This window comes from Erpetoichthys calabaricus, chromosome 1 (genome assembly GCF_900747795.2).
Source record: "Erpetoichthys calabaricus chromosome 1, fErpCal1.3, whole genome shotgun sequence".
In the NCBI taxonomy this organism is placed as follows: Eukaryota; Metazoa; Chordata; class Cladistia; order Polypteriformes; family Polypteridae; genus Erpetoichthys; species Erpetoichthys calabaricus.
Genome location: NC_041394.2, coordinates 119,271,848 through 119,293,708, shown reverse-complemented (window position 1 = coordinate 119,293,708; position 21,861 = coordinate 119,271,848). Strand labels below are relative to the sequence as shown.

At 37.0% G+C, this 21,861-nt stretch overlaps 1 protein-coding gene across 1 annotated transcript in view; it reads right to left on the bottom strand.

Annotated features, from left to right (window-relative positions):
• Nucleotides 1–2,973: 2,973 nt before the first annotated feature.
• ribc2 (RIB43A domain with coiled-coils 2) overlaps nt 2,974–21,861 on the bottom strand; it is a 35,171-nt gene continuing 16,283 nt past the window's right edge. The window contains exons 4-7 of the mRNA XM_028793925.2: nt 19,386–19,504; nt 16,505–16,732; nt 6,504–6,670; nt 2,974–3,266 (exon numbers count right to left, since the gene is read on the bottom strand). Of these exons, the coding sequence (XP_028649758.1) occupies nt 3,206–3,266; nt 6,504–6,670; nt 16,505–16,732; nt 19,386–19,504 (575 nt within the window). The 3' untranslated portion in view covers nt 2,974–3,205. The remainder of the gene's footprint in view (nt 3,267–6,503; nt 6,671–16,504; nt 16,733–19,385; nt 19,505–21,861) is intronic.

Below are 21,861 nucleotides of genomic sequence, written 5' to 3'. Positions count from 1 at the left end.
GTTTCAATGCTAAGTTAAAATATGTTAGAAGTTAATTGCCAAAGAAAGTGCTAAGCATAGAGCGCTCAACTCATGCAAAGCGATCCATAAAACTGTGTGACATTGAATGCCAACTCCTTAAAGTCTAATGTGGTGCTCTTACACTTTCTTGCTTCTATTTTCCTTTTTAGTAAAAATAAATGTACATATTTATTTATAAACTTTTAAACCCTGATGAATGAATCGTGCATCAAAAAGTATTAATCAAGACCACCCAAGATGGAAATCCATCTCTTGCACATGCTTAAGCAAGAAACACACTTTATTATATATAGCACCTTTCGGTATGGAAAACCTTTGCAAGATGTACATAGTTACTCTAGAATTTTTTTTACACATCTTATATATAAACATCTACGCCTGGAAGTGTGTGTCTGTCTGGCCCGGAAATGAGAGGTGGAGTTGGGGTAAGAGCTCCACCTCCGAGGATACACAAGCAAGGCCAGCATATGAGCAAAATGAAACTTCTGAAGAAAGAGCCACTCGCTTAGCGGCTAATATATAAGCGAGGTGAGCACATTGGCCAAATGAATCCTCCTAGGAGAGAAATGCCCAGAGTAGTTCCTTTCAATTACCTGACATCTTTACATTTCAGCTTTTATTCTGACGATTTCAATAGTTTTCAGGATCCCGGGCTTTTTACAGCACGGGCTTACACGGCTAGTTTCTTTATAAACTGGCAGGTTTTGTAACTTGTAACAAGTCATCTGGAACTATCAACTTTGTGTTTTATACTTAGAACACTACAAAAGAATTAAAGTCATGCTGTAATGCCTCCTGGATCCTGGGTTTTAAGTCCTGGCTCTGATGTTAGAGTTTGCACATTCTCCCCATGTCTGCGTGGTCTTTCCTGGATAATCAGGTTTTCCTCCTACATCCCGAAAGGCACGCCGGTTGAATTGGTTAGTGATTTAAAATTAGCCCTTTGCGTGTGATAGTGAGAGCCATGAAGGGCTGCCCAAATTATATTGCAGTGCTTTGAGAATGGCATGTTATATCGCTTACTTACATGCCTTAAAGGAACATTTCATTCACCTTGGTAATACAGTATATATTTGCTATGCTTGCTAATTAAACAGAATATAATTTTACACAGTCTCACTTTAAGTAGTGCCAAATGGATAAATGTTTAAGATATTATAAGACTTTCTTCATTTTTTTTCAGTCCCTGGACCTTCTATGGCTGCGGGTGTTTAATCCAAACAATTTCTAAATCAGTGTGTTATTCTTAACTTTTAAATAATCTCCTTCTCTTGTGACCTGTCCCTTTATTCTCTTATTCTGCTAAATTTTGTAATTTAAAGCTTTCTTTGCTATTTTCTTTTCAATTCACCCTTTTCTATACTTGTATGAAAATGCTAATAAATCTGAATCTGAAGCATCTACTTCAGTGTTACATTTATTTGTTTGCTCATTTGTTAGTGAGCGGACAAGTGACAATAGCAGTGCAGAAGTGGCTTCTCTTTAGCAGTCAGCGTTCTTTGTGCCTCTGTCTGCACTGCTCAATGCATTTGGATACAATTACGGGAGCAAACTCTACAGAATGAGGGAAATTAAAAAGAAAAAGAAAAGCATTCTTTGCCTTTGAAAGCAATAGTAAAAAATACTTATACTAATAAACAATGACATCAAATTAAAGTAATATTGGTGCACTTGTCGTGCAATTGGATGAAAAAAAAATCTGCAGCCATGGGGGTCCCCCAGGATGGAGCTGAAGCACCCAGCTCTGGATAACAATCAATGTGTGAATAGAAAAACAAACAACTGGGAACACGAGGACTGAAATAAAAGTAATGCATTTCTTATAACTGTGCGGTGTGTTACACCAATGAGCTCATACATTTTTGCTTTTTAACTGTTGGTAGAAGTGTCCACTGTAGGCCTTATTGGTGATGTCTGTGCTACTGCCTTCAGAGTGCTTCACCAGTCCCGCTGATGCCTATGCCGGTGCCTCCATATGCATGTTGAAGTTGTACATGAATGTCAGCTGTGAGGATTTCCTCCTTCAGAAGAAATTTAGTTTTAACATCATGTTGAAATAACATGCCCTTGTCAGCCCTTTTCCTACAAATAAACAAGTATGGAGGCAGATGATGTCACTTTTCATTCAGGAATGAAATCACAAACGGACATACTAGTTATGGTACCATGCACTTCAGTATTGTCGAGTGATTCACTGTAATTCCAATATGATCATTACCTTTTTATGATATATATATTATATATATATATATATATATATATATATATATATATATATATATATATATATATATATATATATCTGCGGTGGGTTGGCACCCTGCCCAGGATTGGTTCCTGCCTTGTGCCCTGTGTTGGCTGGGATTGGCTCCAGCAGACCCCCGTGACCCTGTAGTTAGGATTCAGCGGGTTGGAAAATGGATGGATGGATATATAATATATATATATATATATATATATATATATGCATATTACAGTATCATAAAAAAGTAGTGATCATATCAGAATTATAATATATATATATATATATACTGTATATATCGAATGAAGCACATTACCTGCATTGTGAGAGAGCATCAGTTACAGTACTACGACCATGTGGCGCATTTCCCCGAGGGTGATCCAGCTCGTAATATCCTCATTGATGGGGACCCAAGTGGCTGGACCAGGCCAAGGGGTCGCCCACGTAACACCTGGCTGCGACAGATAGAGGGTCATTTCCAGAGGGGAGGACTGGACCGCGTGTCTGCCTGGGGGGTTGCCATCCAGGATCCCGAGCTGTTTCGACATGTAGTGGGTGAAGCAACGCACTGTACCAGTGCATGCTCCCCAACTTGACTTGACTTGACACTGTATGTATATGCTCGTATGTATGTATGTGAGTGTGAATACGTATATTTGTGTCTGGGTATTTATTGATCTGTATTTATATAAGCACACACACACACACACTATGTATTAATTCATTATTTACTTTCTAGTTCTGAAACATAATGTATTTTAGGATAGAAAATTGCACTGAAATTAAACAAACCAGTGGTAAACACAGATGCGATTGCAAGAGTGCAATGACCAAACAAAGAAATGTCTTCATGGGTATCCCAAAGTGTCAGACTGAGCTGACGTGTGTAATTCAGTGATGTAGGTCTCTCCTTGTAAGTGAGTCTTCAAGAATTCTGCCGGTTTAACGATGTCCCCGTACTACTTGTTCTAGGAATGCACACTCCAAAAGAGGTTGGTAATTTCTGCAAGAAAACAGACAGGGTTAACCAGTGTATTGACTTGCTGTAGCTAACAATGGTTGATACTATACAGTTACTTATTATTAGAATTTGGTCTGCATGTTTCAAAAAACTTGGCCAGAAATAAACTACAAAGTATAATAAATAAGACACACTTGAATGACACAGTATTACATTGTCATGAGCCAGCACAAAATACACCGAATGGCTGATTCATTAGGTGCACATGGCCTCTTCCTTTAACTGAATGCAGAAAAACACACAATCAAATAACTTTAGTAACTTTTTAGAACATATGAGCCTGTGCAACCCTAAGTACCTTGTCACAAATGGGGCATGGTAGGAAACAACACAACCCAGTTCCAGTGTAATCAGTGAAAAACTAGAAGGTGATGTTGCTTTGGCCTAAGGAATAACAAAATTAAACAATGGAGAATACAACAAATATTTTCTGGTCTGGTGAATCCAGTGGCAGCACATTAAAAAATGCCACCAAAGGGAAGGACACATTTTGCTGGCCATTTCCCAGAACCTTACCATCTCTGTATAAGGCCTGAAATGATGCACTTAATAAACATACAACATGTATCTTTATACAGGCTTTGCGATACAGTACATTCTGTGCAGATCAGACAAAAAAAAAATAATATCCATTAAGATTTGCGTTAAAATGATAAAGCACAAAATGGGCATTAAAAACAATACAAATGAATAATATGAAACTGAATGTGAAACAAAACTCGGCTGTTACCTCTCTTCCTGCACACCTCTGTAAATGCAGTGGCAGTTTTAAACTGTCCAGCAAGCAAATAGATGCCTGCCATTTTAAAAAACAAGCACGGTGTGAACTTTTATTAAGTGCCTTGAGCATGGGAAAGGCGCTATATAAATAAAATGTATTATTATTATTTAACAGATAGTATGTCACCATAAACAGATACCAGAAACTAACAAAATGTTACAAAATGGCATAATCAGCAATTCTTGCATTAAAACTCCACAAATCGTGGCCTCTGTAGAACCTCACCATCAATGACTTGATTATCATCCTGCTCCTGGTATGTGACAAAAACATTCTCCTTACCTGGAAAAACTGATGCTGAGCATTGATTGGATGGTAATTTTGCTTTATTTGCATTTACTGGCAAAGATATGGGAAACAGGAATCACGGGTAAATGATTTTCACTAATAATTGTACTTTAATTGAATTTTGTATAAATATTAGGCTATTCAGATTAGTTTGGGCCTAATTATCTCTCTCTATACTGTATATAAAATTGTCTGTCTGTCTGTCTGTCTGTCTGCTTTTCATGAGAGAACTACTTAACGGATTTAGATTGGGTTTTTTACATAATTTGCTTGAATATTCCCGTTGATTTTGCGACTTCTCTAATCACGCTAAGAATTATAGTTTGCTTGCAGAAGCGATATATTTTTGCTAATCCGAAACTGAGGCTGCAGGCCGAGGGGAGGGGGAAGCGTGATGTCAGGAGGAGGGAGCTGGATGGGGCCCTCCTCACTCACACACCATTCTCTGTTCGAGTCGGTCTACTTGTTGCCACGTTTTAGAGTGTAACTTGCCTTTGCTTAGCTAGCAACACCTGTTTGTTTATTGATTTTTAAAGTTTGTCCTGTTTCACTTCTACGTGGGTGGAGCTGCAGGGGACAGCCAGTCATTTATATGATTACGGTTTATAGGGCTGTATAGTAAAATTATAATGGTATAATCATTATAAGTGTAACTTACTTAGCAGGCTGGTGGGTTAAATACAGAATTGCCTTATCGATCCTTGTATATATTGCTGTTTAAGGATTGACATGCATTCAATCTTTTAACAGAAATGTGAAATGCAAAAATTAAAAAAAAGAAGAAAGAATGTCAATACAACTCAGTTGCCACATTTTGTCTACAATGTCTCAAGCGCATATTTTTGTCTTGCAGACAGACTCAGAGATGATTCCATTCCAGGCATCTTTGGGCACTTGCCATTGTGTGCACTGTAAAGAATTCATCATGTAGCAGCTGGTATTCATCTTTGTTTGTTGGGTCACACCTTTCTGTTTTATTAATTTTTTATTAGTTTTGCAGATTCAGGACAGATATCAGTACACAGTCATCGGATGTGAGTCACTTGCACACTTACAGTAACTGCAGTCTGAAATGTATGAATGTAGTCTCAATTGACTTGTACAGTCAAACACAGCCAATACGAATTTTTCAAGTAATTTTTTCAATAGACACTTTTTTCTAGCTTTTTCCAGGATATACTGTATAATTCTATAGGTACGCACTTAATTCCTTTGTGTTTTTATTATATAAGGAAAAAAAAAAAGTTATATGAAAATACCCCGCTGAAGAAATCGCCTTGTTGCCTCACCCAATGCACCGTCCCTGTGTGAATCCAATTTTCCTCTAACCCATGCCAATTCAAAGGTTCGTCAAAGCCCCCATAAGGCCATGCAATCACTACGAGAGACTATCCCAGTGATGTGTTTTGACATCTTGTTGAGTCCGTGGCCTGATACATCAAGCTTTTCTGAGGACAAACATGGGAGAAACTCTCAATTAAGCATGAGTACCTCATGAAATGGCCGATTAGTGTATTGGGGCATCTAATGAAAGTTTCTTGGAGCTGGCTGCAGTTAGGGGATTCAAAAATAGCACACTAGCACATTACCTTTAATAATTCCCAAATGATGAAATTATTTATCCTGAGACACTAGTGGTTATTTATGCTTTGTTTGGGTTATGATTTTAAATGTTACATAGTCTACAGCATTGGCAGTTCACAATACTTTTAAAAAGTAGTAGATGACAAAAAAAATCAGATTGATAGCCCGAGTACATCTAAAATAAACAAATAAGCTGAATAAAACACTTGGTGAGGATAGACGCAATGAAGTAAATCTTTTTTGAAGAGTCTACTCAGATCTTGCACAAAAAAAGCCTATTGCCATGTCTTCCTAATGAGAATGTTATCTTTTTCTATTTGCTTACAATTATCTGTGCTTAGCCCTAAGGACAGGTATTTTGATGTTTTAGAATTTAAAAATATTTATATTCTTTCCCATTTCTAATAATATTTGTACTTTATAACTTTTTTTCAGCATTTTGTTATTAAAACAAAAGAAATAAAAGCTTATTTGCTGAGTAATTTCAAGAATATTGGACTTTGGAAAGATGGTGAATCTACAGGTCAACTGAATTTTCAAAGCAAGGTTGTATTCTTGACACTTACTGAGCCTTTTGCTCTACAGAGAGATGTTTATTGGAGTCATCCATAGCTTTGCGGAGTTCTTTGTTGAGTCGCATCTGATGACGCTCCATGAGCACTGCAGCACGATCACTGCTGATCCGTCGCTGGTCCCATTCATGCACATGGTTTTTCTCTTTGTCCTTGGACCTCTGTAGGAATACAGCGCAACTCAACAAAAGGAAATGGTTGGAAGCTTCTGTCAAATTAATGTGAGAGACTAAAAGCAGTATAGCAGATCATATAAATGCTGATGCCAGACATTTGCATTTTTATAATGATGGCATAACCTTCATAGTAAATACATATTGAACATACAACAGTAATTAATTTTGATAGATAGATAGATAGATAGATAGATAGATAGATAGATAGATAGATAGATAGATAGATAGATAGATAGATAGATAGATAGATAGATAGATAGATAGATAGATAGATAGATAGATAGATACTTTATTAATCCCAATGGGAAATTCACATTCTTCAGCAGCAGCATACTGATACAATAAATAATATTAAATTAAAGAATGATAATAATGCAGGTGAAAAACAGACAATAACTATGTATAATGTTAAATGTTAACATTTAACATTTGATGATAGTTCTCTGATTTAATGAAACTCCCCTGTTTTGTCACTTAATTACAGAATAAGCCATACGAGCAGCTCTCCCATTTCATTTGCTCTGTTCAATTAAAAAAAAGTGTAATACAGTATTTAAACAAGACTTGTTTTTCTTGAAGAGAAATGCATGGCTTCATAAATGGTGCAGATAAAGAGTGTTTAATTAAATCAATTCTAAGTACTTTGCCATAGTTCTAAACTTGGACTGTCCTACCCTACCTCCCTTTCCCTGTTTTAAATAATCCTCAACTAACCAACTCATATGCCTCCCCAATACATTGTTACCCTATCTGTTCAAACGTATCTCATCATGGCAGAACAGGTCCCATTTTTTTCTACAGGACTGCCAATGCCCCATAACACTATACCCTTCTATCCTACATCATGATTAATGCCTGCTCACCCCTTCTGTGTTACCTGGAATGGCATGTGGCACAGGCAGAACTCCGGAGAAGATCAACTTGTCAGTTCTGTTCCAAAGCTTGGACTTAGCTCGCCATGTTCAATACATACTGTCTTAAGGTTTGTGGTTACTGTTAAACCCTCAAAAGCAGACATCCAAAATAGTAGGGAGCAGTGTCTTTAAGTAGGTAATTGTGATATGCAGAGAAGGCACACAATATAATCTGCATTCCAGCATTTGTCAGTTGTAAATGATTTATTTAAACAATGGTTATGTGCATTTCATTACAGTATTGCTTTAACTTTGAGCTTAAAATCCCATCCCTCAAATTATAGTTACACAAGTCTGTTGTAACCACTTTGCCTATTTAATTTTTTTATTTTTTTTATAATATTGACTCCTTAAGCTGTGGCGTTCTCCCTAAAGCTGGACGATTCATGAAGCTTGATGATGGTTCATTTTGAATGAATCCTTTTAGAAAATCATATGAATTGATTCACATGAATGAAGGAAATCAGTTCAGCAGAGCGCAACAGTAGAGCTCAAAAGCTCATGTGATGTTATCATTTTTTATTTTACATATAGATGTTTAAAACATATGTCTGATTTACTGTATAATTCTCATGATTCTTGTTTATCTCTCTCTCTATATAAAATCCAACGTCTGTCTGTCTGTATGTCAGTCTGCTTTTCATGAGAGAACTACTTAACGGATTTAGATCGGGTTTTTTCCTATAATTTGCTTGAACATTTCTGTTGATTTTGTGACTACTTTCATTGCGCTAAGTATTATAGTTTAGTTATGGCACCGATTTATTTGTGTGAATCCGAAAGACAGGCTGCAGGCCGAGGGGAGTGTGAGGCGGGACCTCAGGTGTAGGGAACCGGGCGCGGCCCTCCTCACTCACATGCCACCATCCGTTTGAGTCGCTGTACCTCTCGACATGTGTTGGAGCATACCTTGTCTCTGCTTAGCTAGCGATACCTGTTTGAACAGCAGACATTATCATCTAGAGATCGTTAGAGAGTAATGTTTGACATTTTGAAGAGAGAGATACGGTACCAGCTCAATGGCAGAGATATCATAACCATGTGCTCTTCTGCCCAAGTGGGGGATGCAGAGCTGAATACGATCAGATACAGTGGTAATGTTTGATGTTACATCGTACCTAAGTTCAGCTACATTCTCACCCTGATGGCAAAAAAAAAAAATTGTATATCAAATGGGCCTTGTATATGAAAGCCATCAATATAAATTATTTTCAATACAAATTATTACATTTTTTTTAATTGATTTTTAAAGTTTGTCCTGTTTCACTACTACATTGGCGGAGCCACATGAGACATCTAGTTTATGATACTTTCAAGCTTGGATTAAATCATTACACAAGAATGAGTCGCAGAGTTCTCACTCACTTAAGATTCTCTTGTTCATCATACAAGTACAATACAGAAATTCATACCTTTGTGCAACAACACACCAAAACTGAATACATTTATATTAAAATGTACTCATTGTGTCTTTGAATAATTCATTTTAATGCGATTCCTATATGTAAACAGAATATTAAACATGAATTAGTTTTTGTCCTTCTGTACATTCAACAAATTAAATTATAGTCACAGAAAACTGAACCTCATAAAGATTATTATTCTTATTTGTAATATTTATTTTGGTTTTTTTTTCCAGATTTTCTTTTTTCATATGCACCTTAGCACAGACATTTTAATGGCTCACTAACGGCAACAGCAAAGATCATACATTAAAGTTTGCAATAAGTCATTATCTATGTAGGAGTGGCGTAATTCTTGTTCACTCGGACCCCTGAAAAAGTTGTAAAATTATTGTTCACTTATGATTCCCAACTTGAATCAAACCCATGGCTTTTGGGTAGCTTGTAAACTACAAAGCAAATCCCAGAAAACACTGTGCTGTTTGTTAGTAGCCATTTTGCAAATGTTTTGCCAAAAACATATTATTTAATATGGTGAAAACAAATGCAACAAAGTAGAATGGCAATATTGCACCACTTTATTTTAAATGTGCATTTTTTTCAGTATGTTTTGTTTGGGGAGGCATTGGTGGCGCTGCTACCTCACAGTTAGGAGACCCGGGTTCGCTTCCCGGGTCCTCCCTACGTGGAGTTTGGATGTTCTCCCCATGTCTGCGTGCTCAGGTTTCCTCCCACAGTCCAAAGACATGCAGGTTAGGTGGATTGGCAATCCTAAATTGTCCCTAGTGTGTGCTCGGTGTGTGGGTGTGTGTGTGTGCCCTGTGGTGGGCTGGCACCCTGCCCGGGGTTTGTTTCCTGCCTTGCACCCTGTGTTGGCTGGGATTGGCTCCAGCAGACCCCTGTGACCCTATAGTTAGGAAATAGCGGGTTGGATAATTGATGGATGGATGGATGTTTTGTTTGTAGACAAAGTGTTTATACAGTATGAATTATCAGCAAGTAAAGTGAATTGTGATTTGTGTGCTGGCTAATGTATAATTATTATACAACTGGAAGGATGTGTAATTAAACATGCACCATGGTAGCGACATACAGTACTGTATATAAAATTGTGATTTTTTCAAAGGGGACCCCCAACCCCAGCCAACAGATTGTGCCAGGCCTGGATCCTAGGGGATGGATTAAATGTGAGTGGTGAATCAAATTAATTCACTAACTTAATAGGGTAGCCTTAATAGGTGAACAGCAATGCCTACCACGACTTTCTCCTTGACATTTTCTGGTAGTTGCTCTGGCACAGCAGATGACGGTCATAACAACATTGTGACATGCATGCTACCTCATTTAAACAAGCTGTTTTTGTATTAGATAAAACAGAAAAATAGTTATATCATATAATGGCAAACCAAAATCTTACAGAAATAATCAAATCATCATATTGAACAAGCCTAGCTGTCACTCATGTGTTAGACATTGTATTATGATAGAATAGCAAACTTTGTTGTTCTGATATACTTTTTGAGATGTACTTTATACAGTCCCAAATCAGTGCTTACAGTGTACAATGTTCAGTGTACAATTCAAGGAAATTGCTTTCATTTTATGCATCTTTTTATTATTATTATCAAACTAGTTTAAAATGAGTTTGAATCAATATGTTCAGAAATAGTTCAGAGGAGGTCTGAAAAAAATGGCTAAGGACAAATGATGCACTCCAGGCAAAGCGTTCATTTTAAAGTCAAATATAATTACATTTAAAATGAATAAAATAACATTTGCTTCAAAATGTGTTAGAAAACACTTATGTTTAATTGTGCCTGTAGTAACCAAACAATATTATTTTTTGTGTTTTTTCTTTAAGAGATGCGATGGCTCTAGCATTTCTACTAGTGGCTTAAGCCCCCACAAGGCCACCCCATGGCACTGCCCCAACAGCTGTGGCACACAAAAAAATGGTCACATTTCTAGTTTCCTTTTTTGGTTTTCAGCACCAAAGTTTTAACTAGTGTATAGATTTTTCTGTTCCTGGACTCAGAGCAATAGAGTTAGCTGATGCCTTCCTGCTTAAAGCAAAAAACAGTTACAGCTTCAATTTGAAACTTCCAAACCATGAAATAGGCAACATGGATTTAGATTAAGCAATCCTGTTAAAAAAAATACGAAGAAATTAGTGCACTCCAAATATATTTGTTCATTGCGGTTAGGTTAGTAAACTGATTCTGTTGCTAAATGGATTCTCAGTTTACAGTCAAATACAGCAGTACTCCAAACCATGTTTTTGCATAAAAGTTTGAATTAAATTCTGACATCTGCACAAAGCCTCAGATTTTAATATGAAGGTTATTTACTGCATTTTCTGGATGCTGATCAATCAAACCAATGTTTTGCCTGCTTAGACCCATCTGATTTGCTTCAAAGCCCATCTAATTGTAACCAAACATAAATGCACATGTGCAGCAAGTCTCTCAGTGAAGTAGAAAAAAAACAAAGTTTAAACTGAACAATTCAAATGTTATTGAAAACATATCTAAAAAATATTAATTCCGAAATTAAAAAACCCCTTGCCAACTGGACAGTAGTTAATGTTGCTTTCCTACAGTGCAGTGCCCTGGGTTCCGATCTCAGCCCTAGTAGTTGACTCTGTTGTTTTTACATATTGTTCCCATGTCGGTATGCCACGTCCATTGGTTACTGATACTCCTCCACATCCCCAGAGACAGGCATGCTGTATTAACTGACTATGTCCAAATTATACAGAAGTGGGCCCACCGATGGACTGACACCCCATCTTAGGCTGCTTACTGCAGCCAGGTTAGGCTCCACAACCCTGAATTGGACTAATCAGGTTTGCAAATGCTTTTAAAATAGTGTAGATATTCTTACACATTTTAGAGAAGAGCTAAAAAGAAAGAACCTGTTTGTCATGTATGAGCATTTCTGCTTTTATTTTAGTGTGCTCATTGAAAACTTGTAAGTGTGGTGTAGTGGTTAAGGCTTTGGACTTAAAAACCCTGTGGTTGTGGGTTCAAATCCTGCTACTGACAGTATGTCACTTCACCTGTCTGTGCTCCAATTGGAAAACCAAGAGAAATGTAACCAGTTTTATCATAAATATTGTAAGTCACCTTAGATAAAAGCACTAGCCAAATAAGAAAATGTAAACTTGCTATTCTCCAGTTAAAAGGCTGAAGAACTTGATTTGAGCTTCTAGCAGAGCACAGTTATATTTACTTCATCTAGAAGCACTTCCATTGTGGACTTTGTAAGTTCTGCTTATTTTCTGTGGGTTTTACTGCCATATCACAGTGTGTTAAATTAACTGGTAAATTTAAACTGGACTACAAACAAATTAGCTTACAATCTCTTAAATTCTATTATTATAACAATAAGCTTGTAAAATACAAAAGCACCCATTGGCATTGTAACTTATGTCTGTCTGTCTGTTCACATGAAAAAACTCAGCTTGCAGTTGAACAAATTCAGTAAAATTAGAAATTTGTCAGGAAAGTTCAGTTTTTGTTGACATATCTTGAATAAGCCAAATTTTTTGAAATTTTGAAGTTCTAAATTGTCTATTTAAAAGTAATCTATGCAACCAGAATTCATTTAGCTACTGTAGAGTGGTGAATTCAACTTGTACAGTATATTTTCCTTTTTCACATATCTGGTAGAAACTCCTGATGGCAAAACAAATTCCCAGTACAAGTTATTGAAATGCCAGCAGAATCAGGAATGTGCACCCGGGAGCTCGCAGTCACCTTAGCTGCTTGTGTGTTCATGGGCAGACTTCAACAGAGATTTGAACTCTCCTTTGGGAATTTCCTTAAAAGCTTTATGTTTTAAGAAACTAGGGGGCTCCGCACCCTGCTCGCATCGCTCGCCAACCCCGTATTTGTTTAATCGGATATACGAGGGGGGACCCAAAAATAACCGGAAATTTTGTTGTTGTTAGGTTGGTACTTGTAGTACGTAGTTGGGCCGCTAGGGCGATCTAGTTACACTCCTCACAAGTCAGTCTGCCAAGTGCCATCAGTCTGGAAGGTTGTGCTTGTGTTCAGTGAATTTTTTTGTAAAAGTAGGTTGCGCAACAGTGTGAGAAGGAAACACCCTGATTTGTGGGAGTCGGGCGATTGGTTCTTTCATCATGACAACGCTCCATCTCACACTGCTCTCAGCATTCGCCAATTTTTGGCAAGAAATGGTATGACAACCCTGAACCACCCACCCTACTCACCAGATTTAGCTCCGTGTGATTTCTTTTTGTCCCCTCGGATGAAAAAAGACTTGAAAGGAAGGCGTTTTGCTGACATCGAAGAGGTAAAACAAGAAACGACCAGAGCATTAATGGGCATTACTTCAGACGAATTTAAAAAATGTTTCGAACAATCGAACAAACGGTTAGATAAGTGTATTTCTGCCAATGGAGAGTACTTTGAAGGAGACTAATTGTAGTTTGTACAGAAAATTAAATTAAACACGTTTTAAAAATATTTCCGGTTATTTTTGGGTCCCCCCTCGTACATTTTTAAAAGCTTTTTTTTTTTCTTCTTTGGAATCGTTGCTTTAACTGTTGCGGGACCACAGAATCTCATAAAGTATGGTCCATAATTGTGTAAGTGCTGTATTCCACACTCCCTCAATCGGACCTAACAGTGACTTAAAACAAAGGCTTCAATTTGTCTGGGACGCTACAATACTTTCGAATTTTACTGCTTTCATATTCTGTACCTTTCTGTGCATGTTTATTGTGCCATCGTTTGTTTGAGCCTTTATAATTCCACTGCTTTCATAATCTTTTATCTGCCTTTTTTCTCTCCCAAAGGTCTCTTTTCTCCACGCTGCTCTTTCTTCTTTGCTGAGAGCACAGGATCTGTGTGTGCTACCGCTGGCTGTGCTCTTATTTGATAAGAAGGGAGTGTCTTTCAAGAATCTCATGTTCCACGTCTCCACAACACGGGCCTGGGACAATCTCTTGGCACCAAGTCTCATGTTTACGGTCCCCGCGAGACGCTCCGTGGCCAGTCTTTTTTGTCTCGCATGTCTTTTAAATGTCTTCCGAGAACTTCCGAGAAGATCACGTATCATCGCCCTGGAAATTTCCTTTCCAGGTTTTTTTTTATATATAGAGAGATATTATCTAGTTAGACATAGACCCTTGACAGGCAATAGGACATCAATCAATGCCATTTTTACATCTACTTATTTGGACTCAGCTACTAAACCACCACAAGCCTATTTTGGCACAGTTTGTAACAACATAATATTGTAAAATGATATGAAAACATGTGTTTTATATACCCTACTTCTAATTACTTTCTGTTGTCGCGGTTATTTTTTAAATATGACTCATTGTTACCATAATACTCAAACAAAAATGACGTATCTGTCCTTCTGATAAATAAGCAACTATGTAAAAATGCTCCCACTTCCAAAACAGTTGTCTACCCAGAATGTTACAATTAATGTAATATGTAAATACATTAAATGCATGCAAATATAACATCACATGCTAATTTTCTGATTTGTGATTTAGAAATAAAAAATAAGATTGGAGTTGCCAGAAACCCGGATATCCTGCCTTGTGCCCTGTGTTGGCTGTGATTGGCTCCAGCAGACCCCCGTGACCCTGTGTTCGGATTCAGCGGGTTGGAAAATGGATGGATGGAGAAACTCGGATAACTACAACAGGGCACAGTAGGCAGAAAAAGAGCACAACAGAGGACACATTGAAAGTTTCATTATGATGGTCTCCTTAGCAGTGCTTGAAGTGGAACCCAATCATTTTTGTTGGGTTCTGTGTTCTCATGATAGTTTTCAGCACATAGTTCTACGTATGTAACAGTGGAAAGGTGTAATTTTGAGCATGCTTAGATACTCACATTGTATCAAAGGGTGGTGTGCCATTTGTCCCCTTACAGTTTCGAGCACATTGACATTTCCCATGGTTTTAGGATTCCCCGCCAGATGGAGATGCCTGCCTTTTGACTGACAAACCTAATTATGATTGCCTTAATGCTCTCAGGTTCCAGGCTCCTTTTAAGACCCACTTTACTTGGTATTAGAGTACATGCCTTATAGTGTTTCTCCTTCAGTAATTACTTGTGTTTATTTATTTTGTATGTCCTTTTGTTAGTGACACAGGAATTATAAATGAATAACAGCCATATGCCTGCTACCATATACAGTAGTAGCGAGTAACTTGGTTTGCGAGTGTTTTACAAGATGAGCTAAAATATTTAATAAACTTTAACTTGATAATTGAGCGAGGTCTTGCAATACGAGTAGTACGTACAGTATATGCTTTGTCCGCCGAACGTCACGTGGGGATTGTGGGTAGCATCTCCCATGCTCGTTCTCAGTAGGCGTGCCTCACTCATATAGTCAACATCCGTATGAGCATATACTGTTTACTATAGCATTGTGACCATGTGTGTGTTGTAACATGTGAGTCCCTGTCATGCACCCCAAAACACGAGGCTGAGTCTCAGCAAAACCAGCTTTATTCAGCGTGAAACAGGAACAGCACGGTTATTATTGTAGCAGGATCTAGTGCTGTCCTATACAGAGACACAGCAATCAGGCAGGGTCGAGACCAGATTAGTGGCCAAGTAATACTGTGTTCTTGCATTTATAATGTTCCTTGCATCACCCATCGACAGCAGGTGCTTATAGCTTGACCGCAATCTTTTTATGGCGAACTGCTACAGCACTAGGAGCCTGCGGTTGCTTCAGGACGCTCTTTCGCGTGTTTTCCCAATGGGGGGGGGGAATCCCAAAAGGGTTTAGAAACCTTACAGTGCGTAAAGCATTTTTTTAATTTTGTGTCCAAGTGTAGTGACTCTTCAGGCAAAAGCAACTGTCATTGGATAGATTTCCTTGTTAAAGTCGCAAGAAAAGAAAGAGATTCCAGTGAGCCAAAACATACAGTAGCAGGGATTCCGTTAGTTAGAGTGAAAGTCATGCTAAACAATAACTCTCCTCCTCCTCCTCTCCTCTCTCTCATCTCCCTCACACCAGCCACGATTCTTTTCAAAGGTAAAGTGCAGGTTTAACTTGTTTTACGTATTTTTACTTTATATTTTTTTTATTAACCATTTTAATATAAATATTTGTGGGTTGTGAAACGAATTATCTGAGTTTCCATTATTTCTTATGGGGAAATTCGCTTTGATATACGAATGCTTTGGATTACAAGCACGTTTCCGGAACGAATTATACTCGCAAACCGAGGTTCCACTGTAAATGAATAACAGCCGTATGCCTGCTACCACCATGATAGGTCCTGGATCCCTATAAATGTGGAAATAGAAATATTTCTAAACAACTTTACTTGTATTTTTATTTGTATTTTTCATTATTTTGATAAATACTCTGTGAGGCAACTGATGGTGTTACAAACCATTTAAAATAATGGAAACATTAGCAAACAATGGATTGAAAAGTAAAAAAATCAAATTGATTTTTAAATGATTAAAATTAGTTAGAAAAGGAAAAGCAATTACCTGTTTCTCATGGATTTGCTTCTCCCAAGTGTTCCGTATCTCTTGAAGCTGTGCTGAGTTCATCCCTTTCCACCGATCGGGAATAACACGATGTGGTCCAAATGCACTGATGGCTTGATCGGGGTTTTCTGAAATCAAGTCTCCTTGGAGAACATTTGAAATTTCAGCCATGTTATCTTGCTCCTCAAGTTCTTTTTCCTGTTTTTTCTTTAATGATTTTTCAGTTGCCTGAAAGATATTTTGAAAGTTAATATTAAGTATTTCCAAGCTCCTGGAAGTGTTTGGCACTAGTTAAGATTTAAACCAGCGTAGTATGACAAGACACTCATACACATTTGATTTGTTAACAGCCTTTATACTAATGACAGGAAACTGAAATATTCAAAAAAGTGTACACATAACCATGGATAACATGTTCTAAATCACAACACATTTATTATGTTAGCCTTTTTTATTAGACAGACAGACAGACAGACAGACAGACAGTCAGACAGACAGACAGACAGACAGACAGACAGACAGACAGACAGACAGACAGACAGATAGATAGATAGATAGATAGATAGATAGATAGATAGATAGATAGATAGATAGATAGATAGATAGATAGATAGATAGATAAAGGGATAAGGGATAACTAAAGAACCAGTTAAAAATAACAATCCAGTCCAATCTAATAAGAATATTAAGAGAAGTAAACAGTTCTTTCAGGTATTCACATTTAATAAAAAGATAATGTCAATTATATTGACTTGATAACACCTCAACTTATTCCAAAACATAGAAGCAAACTGTTCAGAAGTAAAACCCAGCTTCTACATGAAATATCGTGTGCAAGCTATTCCCAGTGATTTAAACTTGTGTGAGCTGTATCTCTTTAGTAATCCCACCATTATTTAAATACAGACCAAAATATAAGAACACTATTTTATTTCACTGGAGATTTCAAAGAAGAACAGGGGGAGGTGTATTTCCACAATCGACCACCAAAAAGGTTCTTCTTGTAAGATATTTTATTTCCAAAATTATCTAAACCAGTGCATCAATATGCGAACATCAGAAGAAGAAGACAAAAAAATACAACATTGTCCACATAGGCAACTACTTTAAAACACTAAATGAGGAATACTGAGGCAGAAAGATGTTATCAGAACTGTCCAAGTAAGGGTTTAATAGAGAGGGAAAACTAGTGTTAAAATGCTCATATAAGCACGGGTATTTAGCTATATATATATATATATATATATATATATATATATATATATATATATATATATATATATATATATATATATATGTGTGTGAATGTATGTATGTATATATGTATGTCTATATTTTATATATATATATATATATATATATATATATATATATTTATATATATATATATGTGCATATGTATATATATGTGTATATATATGTAGATATATATATATTTATATGTATATATATGTACATATGTATATATATATGTAGATGTGTAAATTTGTATATTTATATATATATGTATATGTGGATGTGTGTATGTATGTATATATATGTATATGTAGATATGTGTATATGTAGATATGTATATATATGTATATGTATATATATGTATATGTATATATATATGTTTACATAACCTCTTTAACACACTACTTCTCCGCTGTGAAGCGCGGGTATTTTGCTAGTATAAATATAAAGTATTTTAAAAGAGAAAAGATAAACAAGACTGTGATCAGAAATTCTAGTAGGATAAATAGAACAATTAATGTACAAGATTCTTGTGGTGATTTAAACTATGCATCCTATCTAATCTTGCCATAGAAAGAAAGCCCAGTACTCTTTAACCTGTGATATGTTATACCCTCAAAATGTCAACCAGATCAGTCTTACTAAACACTGAACAACTGAAGTGATTGAGTTGGTTGAGTCTCCAGTCCACTCTCATCCAACTGATTATTTTCTGTAACAATCAAACTTTCCAACGACAAAGACAAGATTTTCACCTTTATAACATACATGCAAATCATGAAAAACAGAAAAAAACATAATCATTCTCTACTCACATCAGGAGCATATAAACTCATAAACCTCCACTCCCTCCACCCCTGTCATGCTTCAAATTTTAATAATCTTCCCTCACTGACTTCTCCCATAGTGAGAAAAATGAACAGAAAAAGCACTGACATTGAATCCCCCAACTGCCTTTATGTCAGTCTGATTGGTTAGCAAGGTTTTTGTGTTTTTCTTGCTCAAGAATGATGCAATTTTTTTAAAGTTTTAAATAATTTAAAAGAGATACTTATTTCAAAGCATTCCTACTTTTTTGAGCTCAGAAATAACTGTAACTCAAGCAAATGATCAGCTATATTAACACTCTGTTTACTTTCAACAATCTCCACAAAGATGGACAGGTGAGATGACAGAAGAATCTAAATCACTACCGTCTGCTTCCTTGTCCTCAACAAACCCATTTTCACACTGGTGCCAGTGCCATCCACACCCTTTGACAGCCCACCAAAGACAGAAACAACATTCCCAGACATGTTATACTTTCACAGTAATCCACCATTAGCAGGTCTGTTTTTCAATTTCCTATTCAGAGGCTAAACCCACTCCTGTTCATCACTCATTCCTTAAATTGTACTCTTAATTAACATCATACTTATTCACCTCTATGCCCTTTTATCTGACAGTTGACACAGATATAAACCTACAAGGTTCTTCAAGGATAGGAGTGATGATTCTGAGCAGCATGTTAACATTTTTCTTTACACTTATCCTATGTGAAAAACTACATTAAAAACGTTTATTACAGAACAGTATCCAATGTTACCAAATCACACTCTGCTTTGGAATGTTAAAATATTTTCACAGTGCTCACAAAACATCTTACCTTTTTCATGTTGAACTCTTTTGTGGCCACAGCATTGCGTTTTCTGATATCCTCATCTATCTTTTGAAGTTCAACTGCTATCTTGTCTAATTCTATTCTTGAGTCATCATAGAGGTCTTCTGCAAAGCATCAGATTTTTAGAAATACATATATTAAAGCCAAAATATTTAGTTAGAATTTTTTTCTTGACATTAAATATCTGACTAGTTTAGTGATGACTAACAATGGCCATTACCATCACCATTACCACCAGACCATGGACTCATTACACCTCGATGAAAAAAAAAATCTTTATGGGTCTGCCACTCTGGAAAGTGTGACAAAGCTAATTTAAAAGGCCAAGTGGTCATTTTCCTTTTTTGATATGGCAAACCCTGCAACCTGATATCTGTTCGTCACACTTAATGCTAAAAAGTCAAGTTGAGTGTCTCAAAAAATTAGAAATAAGCCTCTTGATACAGAATCCACATGCAAGGCAATATCACGTAAAATGTTTCTTAACTGACAAATACAGCATTAATCAAGGCAAGTTAGCATCAAAGGTGCCTACTCAAAAACACAAACCTTTGGATTTATGTGCACCTATTAATCCATTAGAGGGTGTCAACACTTGCTTAATACAATAACTCCATACCAATCTGTAATTTTATGCTATGTCCTTTCACTTTTGGTCTTTCTCCGGCAGATTTCCTTTTGACTGAAATGCATATACTGAGCACATTGTATATCCTCCAAAAAGGAATTCTGGTACTGAGGCTTTGAAATCAGAGGACAATCTATAAAGTATTTTGGCTTGGAGACCAAACACTGAAGTACACAGAACCACGGTATATACACACACAACACATTTATGTAGGTGAAACAAGGAGTTAAATGGTCACTAACTGTCAGCAGACTTAATTTATGCAAGACGGAGACAGTTAAAGCACAGACTTAAACCCATGGAGTTCCTGTGGCTAGAAAATCCATTGAAATAAAGGTGTTCTGTAAGAAGCAGTGGGTCAGAATTCTGCTCAAATACTAGACATTAACTGATAAAGATGTTGTATCCCTTCATTAAATGCATCCTTTTAAACTAGGCATTGGGTACATCATTTATTAAATGCCAAAAATAAATTAATTAGTATATATATTAAAATTTGTTCACTGAAGCTTTATTTATCTTAGCAGGATATGCAAAAGAGTTGCAATAGACTCATGAACCGTCCTGCAGGGATAGTTTCTGGAAGGTTATGTTATGTTACTGTGATAGAGGGGGCTTGCCTGGTACTGCCTAGGGAAAAGTGTTAAGAGCACAAGGGAAAATTAGTCGGTTGACCCAAGAATAGAGCCCATATTTGGTGAACTCTTTTGGCAATTATGAAGTGGACCAATGGCTTTTAGAGGCCAGTTATATTCTTTATGTGAAGGCTAAACAGTGCAGAATGCCACTAGAGGCCCACCTTGCTTCTAGACTATACAGGGTGATAATGATGGAGTACCTGTTATGTTCTATATTAAAAGCTTGAGGATGCAAGAAGACTTGAAGTCACCAGGGGCAGATGTACAAGACAGGCCACAGAACTTGAGGAAAGTGTTCCTGATTCCAGAAGCAGTTCTGGGGGATTGCCCCAGAAGTGCAATTGAGTGGGAGCTTAAAAGATACTCCTTGAGCAGACAGGCATGAGCTTGGAGTCAAGGGTGTACTGTTGTTAAAGGCTTGATTTGCAAAGGTGGTAGTGTGAACAGATCTTTAGATGGGAATGAGTGGGCACTGGATTTTTAAGGGGTTTGAAGATCAGCCATTGCACCAGGCAGGCTTGGTTCAAATTCCATTTGTAAGCACCTTCCCACTTGTTGGTATGGTTATGTAGGAAATCCTACTATTTATCCTTGTTGATTTTCTTTGAATTGTTTTTCCAAAAACTCTTGTTTGTATTATTTTGTTCTTGGTAAGAGTGGCACACAGGGGTGTCCCCTGTCATTATATGTATAACATTTCCTGGAATGAGAAAGCTATAGATATAGCTTGAATAGTTTGACAAAAAGCTGTCCATTTGTTATACCCCTTTGACCTTTAATACAACTTGAATAGTGAGACATTGACACTATCGAAACACTGAAAACCAAGGCAAAGGGCATACTTACTCAGTTTACTATGCATTCCATAATGCTTGAATGTCACCAGAGAAAGGAGACAGGGTCACTGGCAGGTTCTAGGCAGGCATCTTATGTGCTAGTGGTGCCACACACTATGGATTAGGTCAGCAGACAGAAGACTTTCCAAGATCTGGTCATCAGACTGATACATTTGAGAGATCGTTTCAGACCTGCCACAAGGACTGTTGTTGAAATGGCTAGCAGATACAATTCCCACATCAGTCACAGGACAGGAAGACAGAGGCTTCATGCTGCTGGCCTAAGAGCAAGGTGATCTGTCACAGGTGCTTGACTTTCACCTCTTAGACATCTGACTCTACAATTAAACAATGGCAGG